At 35.9% G+C, this 17535-nt stretch overlaps 1 protein-coding gene across 1 annotated transcript in view; it reads right to left on the bottom strand.

Moving 5' to 3' along the window:
* Positions 1–2176: 2176 nt before the first annotated feature.
* Positions 2177–17535, bottom strand: part of Art4 (arginine methyltransferase 4) — a 33047-nt gene continuing 17688 nt past the window's right edge. The window contains exons 5-14 of the mRNA XM_089237479.1: positions 14972–15082; positions 14023–14200; positions 13542–13638; positions 12214–12295; positions 11922–12097; positions 9978–10115; positions 8119–8300; positions 7838–7972; positions 4799–4902; positions 2177–2870 (exon numbers count right to left, since the gene is read on the bottom strand). Coding sequence (XP_089093605.1) covers positions 2733–2870; positions 4799–4902; positions 7838–7972; positions 8119–8300; positions 9978–10115; positions 11922–12097; positions 12214–12295; positions 13542–13638; positions 14023–14200; positions 14972–15082 — 1341 coding nt within the window. The 3' untranslated portion in view covers positions 2177–2732. The remainder of the gene's footprint in view (positions 2871–4798; positions 4903–7837; positions 7973–8118; positions 8301–9977; positions 10116–11921; positions 12098–12213; positions 12296–13541; positions 13639–14022; positions 14201–14971; positions 15083–17535) is intronic.

Genomic DNA, 17535 nt, shown 5'->3' with positions numbered 1-17535 from the left:
CAGCCAAACAGTACGTAATCGGCTTCATGAGGGAGGGCTCTATGCACGTAGGCCAATGGTCTGCATTCCGTTGACCCCACGCCACCGTGCGACCCGAAGAAGATGGGCTGCTGAACATCGAGATTGGGAGCAACATGATTGGAGCCAAGTGCTGTTTACAGACGAGTCCCGATTCAGTCTGGAGTGCGACACCCGACGTGTTCTGGTATGGAGGGACAGGGGCACTCGAAATAACCCCGCATTCGTTCGTGAAAGGTCACAATACAGACGAGCTGGTTGGATGGAATGGGGTGCAATCAGCATAGGCGGACGTACGGACCTGCATATCATTCGGAATGGCACTTTGACGGCCCGAAGGTATGCAGACGAGATACTGCGACCTCATGTCATCCCTTACGTTTTCCAGGATGATAATGCCCGACCGCATAGAGCTCGTCTGGTGGAGAACATGCTTGAAGCTGAAACAATACAGCGTATGGAATGGCCAGCGTGCTCTCCTGACCTGAATCCAATCGAGCATGTTTGGGACATGCTCGGACGACGCATTGGCGTGACCAAGGCCGCCTGTTAATGTCCGAGACTTGCAGATTGCACTTCTTGAGGAGTGGAACAGTATTCCCCAAAGTCTGATAACCTCATCGCATCCATGCCAAACAGGTGTCTTAGCAGTCTTAGCTGTTCGAGGAGACCACACGCCCTATTAAAACTCATGCATCATGTCTAAACAGTACTTTTTTTTATCGTTTACATGTAACCAAATTGTTGCCCTAAATCATCTTTTAATGTTTTTTCCATATTTTCAAAGAATTAAAGCTTAATTCTAAATTTTTTTACGTCTTTTTTCTGTATTGCGCATTGATACGCGTGTACTATCCATTGTATGCCAATACGTGGCTGTCTCGCACGGTTTTCTTCACTTTTTTGCTTGCTCCCCTAATTGTTTTGAGCAGTGTACCATTTTTAGTGTATTTTCAAAAGCCTGGGGGGGGGGGGGGGGCAACGATTTCCTGACCTCCCAAATGACGGGCCTGCCACGCCTTCCTTATTTCACGCACTGCAGTATGAGGTGCCGAAGTCGGGGCATTAGTAGCCACTCAACTTCAGCAAATGACCCCCCCCCCCCAGATGACTTCTTTCAGAGTTCACCTAGGCATAATAGCCCTAGAAAATAGCCATTGATATCTTGAGCTGAGAATAAAAGCCGTCCATCTCTCCCAAGCATAAGACATTTTAGGTGCCAGTAAGCAATATTTTTGATGCAATGGTATCAGGAATTCATAAAGCTCTTGTTACAGACATAATTGTAAAATGATGTAAAATGTAACTGGACGAGAGAGCTCAAGCAACACTGAGGAAAAAACTAATTTTGTACTTTAACATATTAGGTTGTTCAGAAAGTAATTTCGTTTTTTCCCAACAGAGGACTTAATTGTATTTCTTCAAACCCAACTTCACATTTAAGCCGCATAATCATTATATATTTTGACAGCTGATATAGCAAGGCTTGCTTGTGAGAAAGTTCGATTGATTCTATGAAGTAGTTTTTGGTTGGTGCCCTTTCAAATACGGAAAGTGAAAAGCAGCATTTTCAGCATATTTTACTATCGAAAAGGTAAAAATACTGTTCAAGCAAGAAAAAAATTATCCGATGTGTATGGAGAAGATGTATTGACAGAACGCCAGTGCCAAACTGGTTTGCAAAATTTCAATCCAGCAATTTTGATGTTGAAGATGCACTATGTTCTGGAAAGCCAGTTGAAGCTGATGAAGACACAATATATGCATTAATTGATGCAGTTCTGAAGTGTACTGTCATCAGCTGGACAAATTGAATGATTCACTTAAACAGAAAAGGCCAGAATTGATAAATAGAAAAGGTGTAGTGTTCTATCAAGATAATGCGAGACCTCATACAAGTTTGTTAACTCGCCGAAAGCTATCACAGCTTGGATGGGATATACTGCCATACCAACCATATTTTCCAGATCTGGCACCATCTGATTATTATTTGTTCCAGTCTCTACAATTTTTTTTAGACGGTAAAACCTTTATTTCAAATGAGGTCAAAAATCACCTGGATCAGTTTTTTGCCAGCAAGGAACAAAAATGTTTGTGCGTGGAATCATGCTACTGTGCCAGAAAGATGGCAAGATGTATTGGACCAGAATGGACAATATACAATTCAATAAAATATTTATTCACTATAAGAAAATCGTCTTTCATTTTCATAAAAAAAATAAAATTACTTTCTGAACAACCTAATAGTTCTACATTTTCAACAATAATTTGATTGATTCACTGCAAAAAAGCAAGAAAGATAACAATGAGGCAAATTTGGATTTACCAGACACTTTAATTGACCTTAAACGGACGCTTCGTAGAGCAGTTTTATTTTTTTACTCTTTAATATTGTGTCCCTGAATTAAAAAACATAAACTGGTTAATTTTTTTTCACTTGTCACAATTTAAATACATAGAAAAACTCAATTTTTTTTCACGTTTTGACATTTCATGTTTGCCGCAGGAAAGAAAATTTTACAGGGAAGAAAGTAAAATGAAAAAAAATCACATAAACTTGTACAATGTACAACATAATGACGCAGAGTTGGTGAAACGAAAACAGTCTCTCTCTCTTTTTATTTTCATCCTTTCATCTTTCGAATACTGAAATGCAATTAAATTAAGGAGCCAGCGGGAGGGAAGAGGTACACACTAATTTCTTACATGCTTCTTTACGAGTGCCTAAATGTATTCGTCAAGTCGATTTGACCAGGCATCACAATGTTTCCGGGTGTTGCGTAGTCACCAATCATCAGACTGTTACTGACTGGAAAATGGTTTGTGCCGCCAAGTACAACTTGTTGTTGATGCTGTCAAATGAAATGAGAACCAAATTGTATTACACGAACAGAAAATGTTAACAATAAACAATGATTTTATGAAATGTTGATTGTACCCCAACTTATGCCAGTAATTACAATGATTTCTCACTTATGAACTGGACTTGCAGAACAGCTAGAAATCAATATTTTGTGTATCCACCATGGCTGGAAATAACTGTTAACATGCCTCACATTGAAAGAAAAATACTTAGAATATGTACATTGGGGTACGTCAGCCCGTACCGCTTACACACATTCCCATAATTCATCTGGCATAGTTATGGGTGGCAATCGCTGGGCTGTTTGACTGCCAATCATAGACCAGAAATGTTCGATGGGTGACATATCGAGGAAAAAGAAGGCCCAAGGTACGTAGCACGGGAACAAGAACAAAAAAAGATGTATAAGTGAGAGGGCCTATAAGTGAACACAACTTAATGTTTCATTTCCAGAAAATGTTCTACCTCGCTTAAAAATAGAAACAAAATGATTTTTAGAACCACCACCAACACAACTTCAAGATAGCCAACATATTTCTTTGCAATGAGGTCGCCAGTCGAATTCACTCTTCAAGTCTTTGAGAAATTGAGAGAATAAGCACTGCTTGAGAACTCTGGATCAGGTGAAGTTCAAAATGTTCGTCACAGGCTCGAGAACGCTGCTCCTTATTTCTAACACTGTGCAGCAAAGGACCTACTGATAAATGATGCAATGGAAAAATTGCTGTTTAAGAATGTCTGAATACATTTCCTTCAATTTTGTTCCGAGTCTCAAAGAAAAATTCATATTTTTGCTAGCCATTGCATAATTTGATATATTTTGTCATGAAGCAGAAAATATCTTCCCTGTCTATGATTTCATGAATAGCAAACATTTCTAAAAATTCTTCCGTGATATTCATACTGCCATGGCAAGCCCGAAGAAAGCGTCATTTCAGCTGCGTCTTCAACACCTGAAATTCCACTAAGAACTATTGTGAAACAGTTCATTTGAGGATATTACTTCCAACTGGTCATGCAAATTATCACCTATCCACTCATATGTAGCGACTCTCACTGCTGATTCATTCAGATTTATATATATTTTTTTCAAATTACATGCTTCACAATTAAAAAAAAAAAAAATTATTTGAATTTTTCTTAAATTGAAAAAAAGAACAATATCTTTTGGATCTTGTTGGGACCTTGCGAGTCACCAATAGTTCTTTTGGGGATGGGGGGAGAGTTTGACATCCCTGGGTTAGATGCTCCATCACCAAGGACTCATTCAGAAGCTGGGATTGCTTTTAAAATTGCCCTTCAATAAGTGGTGCAGTGTGATAATGCAACCCTTGCCCACCAGGTGGCACTACTACTTTGGGCCTTCTAGTATATCGATGTCACCCATCAAACATTTCTGTTCCATGATTGGCAATCAAATAACCCAGCTCTATGCCCACAATTATGCCAGATAAATTATGGGAATGTGTGCAGCATGAGCTGACATACCCCAAAGTACACATCCAAAGTATTTTGCTTTCAATGTGAGGTGTGTAGTAGGAGTTATTTCCACCCATGATATATATATATAAAATGTTGATTGTTAAGTGTTCCGCAAATCAAACTTGCCAATCACATTTCATCTTCACACATTATGCTATTTACGAAGGTTTAATAACTTGTTAAAAACCTTCATAATAGCAGAGAGTAACATCATCCTTTCACATTATGCTACATTTGTCCAATAAATATAGCCTTTTCCTCATCCTTCATATCACATTTTGGATAGCTGACAGCACTTTAATTAGCTCCAAAAATTAAGATAAATCGATCAATGGCTGTCAAGCATTGGTTTCACAGTCATAACTTCAACCATTTACTTCACTTAATTCTTGTATAACAAAAAATAAGATCAATAAAAAAAGATTCAGTAATCACCTGAGTGAAAAGAGATGGCGAGATGCCACCACCAATGGAACTAGTTGGAACACTTGCTTGTATTCTAGAGGTCGTCCTACTGTTTGGACTAGACCCAAGATTTCCTTAAAAGAAAATATAAAAGAGTGTTATCACAAACAAAAAATCAATAGAAATGCTTGTTGATATCAAAATAAACTCAAATACAAAGACGCCAATTTCCAGACTTGACCTGTAGCCTGTCATGTGAAGAAACATTTCACTGCTGAAGAAAACATGTCATACAAATTGTACAGAAAATCTGGATTTTTTCTGGGATATTTCTATATTTTCTGACTTTTTTAAATAAAGCCCTCTCATTTTTTTTGACGAAGCCCTACTTGAGATGTTGCTCTTCACTTAAATCAATGATTAAAATTATTTTGTCAACTTTAAATTATTTGTTATGATAATTATGAATATGAATCATGGATGGAAAAAGGGAGGGGGTAATCGGAGGCGATGGCCACCGTCAGTAAAAAATTTATATTAATAGCATAGACAAGAGGGCAGAGGTGGGCATTTGCCCCCCTCCCCCACTATACAGTGTGATCCCCCAACAGTACCTGTTGCAGCCAGAGCAAGGGTCCAAGGTTCTAGAGATGTAAAATTCTCGAGAATAATCTTTCGGAGAATATTCTCTCATCGGACTACTATTATAAATAATTTGAGAATATTCTTATAAGCTCTTGATGAGAATATTCTCCTGTTATTTATAACATAGTTACATATAATATCCTTGAGAATATTCTCTGGAAGGACTACTTTCATAAATTACTGGGGAATATTCTTATAGAAAATAATAAGAATTATTCTGAAGTTATTAATAATAGTGATCGCAGAGAATATTCTCCTCGATGAGAATATTCTTCAGTTACCGAAATCTTTCCAGAGAGTATTATTAAGAATATAAGTAATAACATGTATTATAATAAATAATCTCGATAAATAACTTGAGAATAATTATTATTTTCGATAAGAATATTCTGCATTGTGCAATATGTGCATTGTAGAAAACAACAGTTCTGTATCTTTTTAGAATGAAGGTGATTATATAAGAATAGCTTCCTTTATCAACCAACTTTGATTTAATTTCTTTTGTTGTGAACTTATTTCTGAAAATGTATCGAATTTTAAACTAATTTCTTTAAGGTTTTAATCTAAAGGTTTCTAAAATCACCATAACCAAACTTTTAAAACCTCTCATCATGACCTGGAGAATATTCTCGAACTAAAAGTTGTCATTGGGGGGGGGGGGGGGGGTGATTATACCAAAAATTGTTTTGTTGTAAATGTTTCAGGCAATGAAAACTGATTTATATTTCACAATATGAACAAAATTAATAAAAAAAATTTAAATTATTTAAAAGAAAAAAGAATATTCTTGATTATTCTCAAATTTTTACATCCAGGAGAATATTCTCACCTCACATCTCTACAAGGTTCTGTCTCAAATTGATTGTGATCCTGGTTCACTGCCATTATTAATGTGTTAATTATGAGTTGTAATAAATATAAATACCTTGCTTCACTGGCGGATGGATGCAGAAATCCACTGGGGAAATATGGGCTCTGTATTGTTTTCATCATGTAATACTTTTACTCAGCGCTGTTAAGCAGATCTAGTCTGCATTGTTGAGTATTGCCATTTAGATATTGTGTAATTGTGATTATTTTTGTATGTTGCTTAAATATTTAATTTTTTTTGTGACATCATATATTTCATGTGAAGACAAAATTTTTTTATTGTTTAAGTCTATATATGGTTTGTGATTGAGTATCTCACTAAATTACTGCTTCTGATCTCATGAATTAATATGAAGTTCTAGTTCTAGCATTTAGTGCCTCAGCACTTAATCCTCCCCAGCCGGTTTGGAAAAGTTTTAATTACCTAACATGTTTTAGTTATGTTTCCTACAGATGTCTGGTTCACTCTTGTCTATCTCATATGGTCATTCGGCAGGTTCAGTTCTTTCTGTGTGTGCCAATGTTCATTACTGAGCACACAACCTGGTGTCAGGGTTTCTTGCTTTCCCATATAGATTCCTACACTTGGTCAAGATCTTTGAAAAGCACTCTCTTTCTTGGTGACCGGTTAATTCGTCGGCTGTGGTGAAATCTATGGTGGATTTCTACTTGCTTGAGAAATTTTATAAATAATAAAGAGCCATATATGATTTTTTCCCTTCAATGATTTGTTCTGGAGATGGTCTGTGATCTTTTAGTTAAATGTTAAATTACAGTCATACTTTCACCACCTGCCTCGTGTGGCATTTACATGTGCAATATTGTGGTAGAGCATTGGGATTTCTAGCACCGGCTTAACGACTTCTTTCCATTTGTGTGTGTTGTGCTGAGTTTAAATCTAGAGTTTCATGATAATGCAGTCTATTGTTGATTCAGCGGAAAACTGGTGGCACATTTTGTGTGAAATTGTAAAAACTCTAATGAAAACTTAGATGCAAATTCAACATGAATAAATTATGGTAAAAAAATTCAATATCTTTCTTTACATTTTTTTGCCTGCAACTTTTTGGATGAACAAAAATTAATCTGCGAGTGCATGAAATCTTGCATTGATCCCCCCCCCCCCCCCACTTGAGAATCCAGCATCAGATTTGCTATTTTCAAAATATTCATATTTATAGCATATATTTGGGGTTTGACAAAAACTAAATAACATAGTATGACTATTGACTAAAACTAAAAATATAAATAAGACTTTATAAACTATTTAACCAAGTAGTACATTAACAAGGCTGTTACATAATCCAATTAACCTTAGAATCTAATTTATATTGACCCACTGGAAGGATTTGTAGTCCCTTGGGTCACAGAGTGTCTGTGTCATTGTAATGTCTTTTCTTTTGCAGTTGTTTTGATTGTATGTTTTCTGTGTAGTGTTCAGTCCAATTAAAAAAAAAAATAACATGAACCTTGACAATGATAATTATATTTAGTAGAGATATACAAAAATTTCCAATCATTTTGGAGGTTAAAAAAATATTAAAAACTCCTCACCTATATTTATGACAGTGGAAGGCTGATTGTGAGCTCCTAGAGGACTGTGCGCCATAGGCTGCTGGACTTGACTTGACTCCATCACGGCATCACCATTCATTATGATACCATTAACCATCAAGTTGGCACCATTAGCTTTAAGAAAAATAGAAAAAAATGAAATTCAAGTTCAAAAATCTACATGAAAACGAAATTCTAACTGGTCACATCTGCAATCAAAAACTGTTCTTATTACTCTCACCAAAATTTATGTGACAATAATGGGTTTTTTAATGAATCACCTGCTGAGTGTGCATCGAGTGTCTGCCAATACGTTTCGCTTGGCGAGGATTCATTACAGCCAGGAGGGGGCTGTGGTGGCTGTCCCGCATAGCGGAAAAATGGATTCTTGAGGTCAAGGTTGTTACAAGCTCTGAGATTACTACCATCGATTGTCACTTCTATATCCACATCATAGCTCTGCCTAAAAATACACAAGAAAAAAAAAACCACAATCATTTCAGATTGGTGGAAAATGGTCTCATATAGCACAGGCCATTTGCTAGAATGAAATATATTGGTCTTGAAATAGCTGTTTGGTGTTTTAATTGCTTATTTTGAGCTATTTCTGTTGATTTTTACATCTTTTACACCACAGTTTCCCAAACCTTTTGTATCTCATCGGCCTCCTTCTTCGGAACTTTTTTCTCCCATTGCCCCCCTCCTAATGCAATCTAACCCATAGGATCCTATGTTATACCCGTAGCTTCTACCACCCCCCTGAAACATTCCATCGCCTCCAAGGGGACGCTACCACCCACATTGGGAATCACTGTTCTACACTGTGCTCGAAGGGTATTTTCCTTTATAATAGTGCGAGTGTTGTAATCCCACGGGGAAATGTGTACAAGGTGCATGTATGGTCAAGTATTAGTATGAATATTATGAGCGTCTTTATGGCTAGAATAATGGGAGGTTTGTAATTATGGGCTACTATAGATTCAAATTACATTGCACATGCACCTTGTAGGCATTACTTCTCTAGATAGATTCTAATGAACTGATGCATGAAAAAAAATTGTGTTTACGCATTGCTACCAAATTCGGTGAGGGGTTCATTGCATAACCTTAGGGGAAGCTAAAAACTCACAAACTTGTGCTTCTTAATTCAAACATAGATCTCAGCATTCTTGTTGAATGCACCTGTACCAGAGAACAAACTAAATAAACCGCCGGCAATTGGAAGCTAGTAGCATTGAATTATGGGACCTGTTTTCAACTACAATAGACTCAATAATCTGGCTGCTCTCTAGTCCAGCAATTGAGCATTTTCAAGCTGGCTCTCTGTATGTGTGGAAGATTAAAACATGTTACAGCAGGTATAGAGCCAAACTTTTACACGTGGGGGGGGGGGGGGGTGTGTCTTACAAAAGGGGTAAAATATTTTCATTAGGCAAACAATTTTTGATTGATTTCAAAAATTTTCAGCTTCAAAATAAAATCATAGGGCTCTGAGCAAATGCTCAAATGGGAATCGAGCCCTGTAGCCCCATTTACATGCGCAATATCGTGGTAGCATTGGGATTTCTAGGACCCACTTGACGACTTCTTTCCTTCGTAAGGAAAGAAATAGAGAGCATTAATTGGTGATAATTCTAGAAGCGGGTTTAAAACCCACTCTTTCCATTTCCATGTAAACAGGGCTTATATGTTATATTCACCAAAGTTTACATTATTTGAATGAGTTTTCAACCGCCTTCCAGTAATCTGGAAATTTCTGTAATTCAGCATAATTCTGGTGTAAAATGTGCCAGATTAGTGAGTCTACTGTACATCAAGCTAATATGCAGTTGAGAATACTGTGGTAACCTGATGAGGTGGTAAATTCATTCAAGTGTCTCAATGACAGCTTAATGTAATTTTCATTGGTAATGTTTACAACTTTTTGTACATGTACCAACTAGTACTCTCAATGTATCTTGGTTCACACAGCTGCTGACTGATCACCTAAGTGTCATTCACCCTAATTAAAAGGTATTGTCCAACAGACATGATCTATCTGTGGACAACAATTTTGGTTCCCCGTAGTTTGTTATCAAGAGGCTCCACAGTATTCAAAAATCTGTTTGCTTCTTGTTGATTTGAGATCTATTCCGCTTACCTTTTGTTAGACACAAGAAGAACTCTTCCAACAACAATTTGTCCCCGTTGAACAAATAGAGGTGTATCTAGTAGGCACCTCACTTGATACCAGTGTGTGAGCGGTTGAGTTGGTGCAGTGGACAACCAGACGGTTTGCCTGAAAAATAAAATAAAATAAATAAAAATTTGGGTAAATGGGAAACAACTCTGTAGTCACAATAGAAAACGAGTTATTAAAAATATATATATCTATAAAAAAACCACACCAGCTAAATCTTATGGGCATGTGAATGTGGTATCTCCAAAAACTCATTAATATTCATGTGACAGTATAGTGGTGAGGAAATGAGAATTTCCCCCTCCCCCCACTGTGGAACCCACTCAGTAATCAGATTTCCTGATTCAAGAGGATGATAAACCTAATCTTGAATAAGGCTTGTAGCAATTGCATTTCGAGAACAAAAAGATGTTCATTTTGACGAATTTCACGAAGCCTTGAACAATCAGAACATCAGGGGAAGTAAATTAAAATGCTTTCAAAATTGTGTCATGAAATTACAAAATGTCCTTGAACTAATGGCAGATTTTATATACAGGGGAGAGAAAACCTCCCTCCATAATAGTTTTCCATACTAAGTGTTCACTGCCCCCTAAGAAAGAAAGTACCCTCAAAGTAGGGCAAGACAAATCCTAAAAAATTTTAATGAAGACATAATTATAAAACACACCCAAAACAATACTTTCATGCTATCCTGTATTACGAGATATAAGGGGTCTGTCAAAATATGTCATACATTTTACCGGTCTTTGTTTCCAGAAAGGTTGAGAAACATTGGTCTAGCACAAGGGTGCTTGCTCAACCGTCCAAAGAGTGCAGGCCACTTCATTTGTTTCAAAACGTGTCAAAGGCCACTTAAGTGATCTGCAAATGTGTCAGGGGCCACTAAACTGATCTGAAACAGTGCATCAGGTCACTAAGTGGTCTGGGAATGTGCCTCAAGCCGTTCAAGTGATCTAGACTAGCAGGTCACTTAATTGATTTGGAAATGTGCCGCAGGTCACTTACATTATCTAAAAATGTGCTGTGGGTCCCTTAAGTGATCTGGAAATGTGTTGTTGGTCATTTCAGTGATCTAGAACAGTGCCTCAGGTCACTTAATTGATTTCTAAATGCGCAGGAAGCCACTAAAGTGAGGTAAAATTGAGCCCAAGCCACTCAAGTGATCTGGAACATCATGGTGGGTCACACAAGTGGTCTGTAAATGTGTTGTGGGGCCACTGAAGTGATCTAGAACATAATGGTGTGTCACACAAGTAATCTGGGAATGTGCTGCAGGTCACGTAAGGAATCTGGTTAAGCGCTGTGCTTAGTTAATTTTTACAAAATACAGATTGTGGTTGCATTGGTTTTCTGTAGTTTTCAACTTTAAGGCACAAATGCAAAAAAAGTTGCTCCATCCATCAAAAAATCTCGCCACAGATAGCAGCAGAAATACAATGGTACAAATATTCAATCATCACACTTGACTCATAGTTTGAAAAATAGATAACAATACTAAGATTCCATGCACAACACTATATACACATTCAGACTGTTCTCATTTGGTAAAAAATTGTCCATAGCCATAGACTAGAATAGTGCTCAATTTGAAAGATAGTAAGCCTATGTAATTTTGAGTTCACTTCAAAGATGCCGCTGTACCTCCAAAAACCGTATTTCCCCCCAGAACTACAGTCAGACCTCTGTATAGCATCACCCCTAGTGACTGAATAAAGATGACTTCATAAAATGGGGGGGGGGGGGGGAATGACTAAATAGCAAGTAAGACCAACCTATGCTAGCAAGGACTTTCAAAAACTGATATTATAAGTGGGGATGTGTTCAAAGTGGATGATTTAAACCGGTCTCACTGTACTACATTAAAATTTTGATACTTGTAAATAAACAAGCAATAACTCTTACGTCGAACCCAGAAATGCAACATCGAACCAGAAAGCCAGACCATGGATCTCTCCAGTCTGTAACATGTTATACGAGAGAGGTATTTCTATCCTGTGCAAATCGGTTTCTTCAGCGGCAGTGAAATCTACTGTGTAACGGTGTGACTTCGCCATGCAGATACTGATATCAAACGTATCCTGGAAAAAAAAAACCACAATAGACAATTGAGCATTTAGAAAAAAAGAGAAGCAAACATTGCATGAAAACCAAAGATTTTCTTGGATACATACAGCACAGATGCAAATAAACTCACAACTATTGGTTGTCTGAAATACTCTTTCACGGCAGCATCTCGCAGACTGGCTAGATCTACACCATGGAATGACTGTTGGTACCTAATTTAGAGGGAAGGAAAACCAGTATGTGTGAATCAGACAACACAAATAACTCATAACAACAATATAAATCACATAACTACCAACTTTGGAGAATAAGAATCAGGGATATTTTCCCTATGGATCTGAATTTTGTACCTTACACAGACAGATATAGAAGGGTATACAGGACACCGGTCAATTTGCAGATTCAACTGGGAAGAGGTCTAACTGACCCTAGCCATTTGGAAAATGTTGCAGTTTTCCCCCCTTCAAAAATGAGATACTTTGTCTTCATTTGGTGCAAATGACAACAATTTATGTCATTTTGAGAGAAAAAGCACAGCCAACAGGCTCTCTCCCAAGTGAATTTCAACCCCTGAAAGATGAGATTTTTCACCACCACTGCTAATATTAGGAAGATGAAGGAATTTTTAGGAGTCCAGGCAATGGAGTAGAAATCCTGAAGACCTGGCAAGTATAATATCAGTATAAATTTCCATACAAAGACCTTATATGCATAAAGTCATTCACTTTTTTGTAAGCAGACAAAAATCCACTAAATGTATCTGCTAAATGCTAAATTTGATTGCTAAATTCGAAATTGTAATTCTAAATTATAGTGCTGAATTCTAATGGCAAAAGCTAAAGTCTAAATTGTAAGTCTAAATTATAATGCTGAATTCTAATGCTAAAAGCTAAATTCTAATGTTAAAAGCTAAATTCAATGGTAAATACTGAAAATTCCATTCCCCACAAATACTAAATTCTATTTTTAAATGCTAAATTTTATTACTAAATGCTATTTTTCAAATTTCTCTCCAATATCCAAAAACTTTGACTTGAATGAAGAAAACTTAAAGTTAAGGTAAAAATTTAATACTGAAATACAGGAAAAAGTTCTAGGATCTGAGTGAAAACTTTGATATAAACAGATATTCAAGTTATCAGAGTTTGACTTATCATGAATTGACAGTAATTATGTCTTTTTCAACTAGTAAGGCATTACTTTGTTCCAATTGGTCATTGTAAATTTTAATTTATGGTCTCATGAGTGTCATCCGTACATCCAGGCAGCACCTGACATGCGGAGAAGGCAGAAGTGCATGTTGAAATTATTTGAATTTAAAAAATAATTTTTTTTATGACTGTAAAATCAAAAATTCAAACTTGATATAGAATTTTGAAGATAGATTAATTTTGAAGAAAGATTAATTTTGAAGAAAAGAAATATATATATACACATATATATAAATCAGTAAACTACCAAAAATTGGCTTTGTTCAGCTGTTCCATATATAAGGCGGCATCGCTGAAAGGAACAATGTGCAGATCACCCCTGGAAGGAAACATTTTCCCCTTATCTGCAAAGACAAAATAAAGGGTATCAAGGATTTCATTTGAATACTATTTGTTTAGTGATAAAGGATACACATAGAATGTTTAGTGATTGATCATACAAACAGAACAGATCACATCAGACAAAACCTTCAGAGAAGTGACTGCTGGAAATAGATTAAAAACCAGAATACATCAAGAAACGTTATAATGGTCGGTAAAAATCTTAACATTAGGAAGATTGATATTCACATCATGATATTACCACTAAATTCCCTCAGTAGTTATACTTTTGATCACCAGGAAGATGCAAGCTCCAATTCCAAGTAACAGATGTAGCACAATAAATTTACACAGGCTATTACAGATTTGACATATAAAATAAGTCAAAAGAGAAAAACTAAACTTACCCCCAGGGATGAGCCATTTTTTAGCGTGGAGATAAGTCTCCAACATTCGCTCATTAAAGAGCATGTAACCCATGGGTTCCGAAATTATCACATCAACCTGTTCAGGAAGACTTATTTCTTCAATTTTTCCGGGTATCACTACAACCTTACCACTCAGTTTATTGTGGTACACAAGAGTCTGTGGGGAAAAATGATGACGAAAATGTTATATGAAGCCTTGGTATAAATTGGGAAGAAAAGAATTTAATCACAATATTCATTCTGAAATTGAAATGAAAACAAAGAGAAAAATTTGCAATCAAATCCTTAAAGTCATAAAATTATGCATCGTACTGAAACAACTGGTCTGATTAGTGAAAAATAAATAAAAATCAGCAATAACCTGGGCTTGACATACCAGTGCTTCCTTAATGGGGTGACCTGGGGTTCTCCAGTGCACAAGGGAAGGGGCTTCACGGTGATGAGATTTGGTGCTATGATTTTTTGACAGAAATTTATAAGCAAGTACTTTCAGCTTATTAGGGATCCCAGAATATTACTTTGCCCTGGGGTGGGGTGGGGGGGGGGCAGGGTAATGTTAAGACAGCCCTGTGACAAACCTCAAGTGCCAGGTTTCTATGATAACTGAAAAATTTTACTGGGACCAATAAAATTTTCTATTAGTAGTTAACACAAAAGTAAATTACTTTTGTAGTTGTTACTATAATATTTACTACTTTTATAGTTTTTACTGCTGTTAGTAGAACAGCACAAAATTTTACAAATTTATATCAGCATGGCTCCTATTCAAATATGTTTTAGAGAGAAGCAACATTATATCAAGTAGCCTATAGCAGGTTTTTCAAAGCATCAAAGGAGAAAGAAAATAATTTTCTTTGCTAACCTCCTAAGAAATTCAAGACAAAAGAATATAAAACTGAGGTCACTGCATAAAGAGAACATGGCTCACCTCAGCATGTTTAGCCATAGAACTGGCCTCAACAGCATAAACTTTCTTTGCACCGGCTTGAACGGCAAAGAAAGAAAGGATACCGGATCCTGCTCCAACATCAAGAACAATCTAATGAAAAGGAAAAAATAATAATAATGACGATACACTTGAAGCATTAATATATTTCTATGTTTTCATTTTGCAACAAAGCACCTCGGTTTGTTTAAAAAAGCAGTCATAAGTACCAATTCCCAGACAAGATTTGAAAAATTTGTAATTTATCATGAGATAAAATATTTTGGGGAAAAAAGAAATCATGCCATAAAATAAAATGGAAACTGGAGATTTTCAGGAATTGAAAAAAAACAGCCCCATGACCCATTTCCCCAAAATTTTTTTGCATTTTTTGGCTGCCATGATCTTTTTTTTCCAGTATTGTCAATGAAGCCTATTGAATTTTTTATCCTTCACTTAAATCAAGGATTAGCATTATTTTTCCACGTAATAAAAGAAAATGAAGACTATTATGGCTATAAATATGAATTGTATCTAACATGTCAATGTTTTTTCTAAATTCATTTTATGCCACTGTGATTTGCAGTAGCACTTCATTTCCCACCATTAGCAATAGCAATGTTTGCAATAAGTGGAAGCTTTGTATACTTTCGGCAACACATATGGCACCAATTGCAGATTTTTTGTACTTGAAATCCTCATTTTTCCTGAAAAAACATGGTTGGTAATCCTGGGATTGCAAGGACCAATAGATTTTTCATTCAAGTAAAGCACATTTTCAGGACTTTTACAGATTTTATGTGAAGAGAGAAAAAAAATCGGAAGAATCTGTTTTCTGACCAGAAAATTTCAATAATGCTAAGAAATCTGAAGCATTGGCACTTATGTAAAGTTATTTCATACCTAATAAAATGAATCAATGATTTCAACATTTCACCAATTTTCTGTAAATTACTGTAACTACCTGCATAAAATTCATGCTGATTGATATTAAAAGTGTTTACAGTTCTTAGCGTGGATTATAGACAATGAATGTTATCTATTTCCTTTTTTCTGAGTGAGGAGGTTACATTAAAAATAACGTTTCAAGTTATAAATATGACACACATAATTAACTGTTAAATTAAAAAAATAACAATAATTACTTCTGTGGATAGCATGACATAGAGGTGAGAGTTGAATAATTTAAGTTTCTTCTACAAAGTGCGATGAGCAACCACTTTATTTCAAAAAATTTGATCAATGGTGATAACAGATCGCAAGCACACAAAATTGAATGCACATATTATTGGCGCCATCATTTTCATAAAGTAAAATTCATAATTTTCTACCAAGCTCTTTCCTCTAGGACAGCAGTTTTCAAACTTTTGCCACCTATGACTCCCTTGCCATGACATTCAATTGCTGGTCTGAGCAACATTTTACCCAATCCATATAGCTGCTACATAATTTTAGATTTAATGAATAAAATACTATCTCTGTATAGGTTGTCACTTGCCTTATCAAATCTACAAATTATTTATCCCCCTCCCTTTCTGCTAGTATATGAAATTGTCTAGCTACTTTAATTGGTTTGCAGGTGTAAAAAAATTCAATCTCTTGAGTAAGAGACACCGACCATGACAGTATTTATATTATAACTTCCCAGAATATAGTCTAAAAATAAAAACACTTTAAAGAACTAAACAAATATGCATCAAAATATTGATTGCCACCTCCCTAAAATACCCTTGACAACATACTGGGAATCACGCTTTTATAACCACTGCCCTAGGATATTGACGAATGATGAATACTTCTAAACACACACAAAATTTTCAATTCAATTAAATAATGAGCCAAAGATCATCTTATTAAATCCTCTTATAACCAAATCATCTCCAAATCATCTTATTAACAGTGATCTCTTAGATACTGTGCAATCTTTCATCATTTACAGGGGGGGTTTGGCTTTATCATAAGAATGAAGTAGGTGAAAGGACTTTCTAAATTGATCATGAACCTGATCAGTTTGCATTAAGCATTATAAACACACCTTTTTTTCACTGAAGTAACTTTAGTTCACAAAATAAAAAAAATTGGCAAACTTACTGAATTTGAGTTCAAACCTCTCTCATCTAAAGAGACGAAATAAATTTTTTGCATTTGCATATTCGAAGATACAAGCAGGCAGTGAGGATGCACAAATGGCAGAAGTTATGCAGTTGTATTGATATATATAAAAGCAAAATTCTGCAAATTAATTTATAGCAATGGCACTCTGTCAAAAGACCATTGTTGGTTCAAATGTTCATTATACCGATGACAAACCCTTTGCTTTGAAAATACCTATAAGGTTTAACCCTTCATCTTCCCGGTCCCTGTATCACCTGATGGGAACTTATTAGTAAACCATACATGCACCTCATTCATATTCCTCTGAGGAACTTCTAACCAACTGGTACATGTTGGAATGTGTATGTGTGTGTAATGAACCTGAAGTGAAATTTGTTTCTGTGTAATGCTTATGTATAGTGTGTTGCCATCTACCATTAGTTTTTCCTAACTATGAGTGGAGTGTAATGATT

Source organism: Pholcus phalangioides, unplaced genomic scaffold (assembly GCF_987345545.1).
Source record: "Pholcus phalangioides strain wild (caught in Gottingen) unplaced genomic scaffold, Ppha-v1.0 ptg000010l_1, whole genome shotgun sequence".
NCBI lineage: Eukaryota > Metazoa > Arthropoda > Arachnida > Araneae > Pholcidae > Pholcus > Pholcus phalangioides.
Note: the sequence above shows the minus strand (reverse complement) of the source record. Positions and strands in the feature narration are given on the sequence as shown.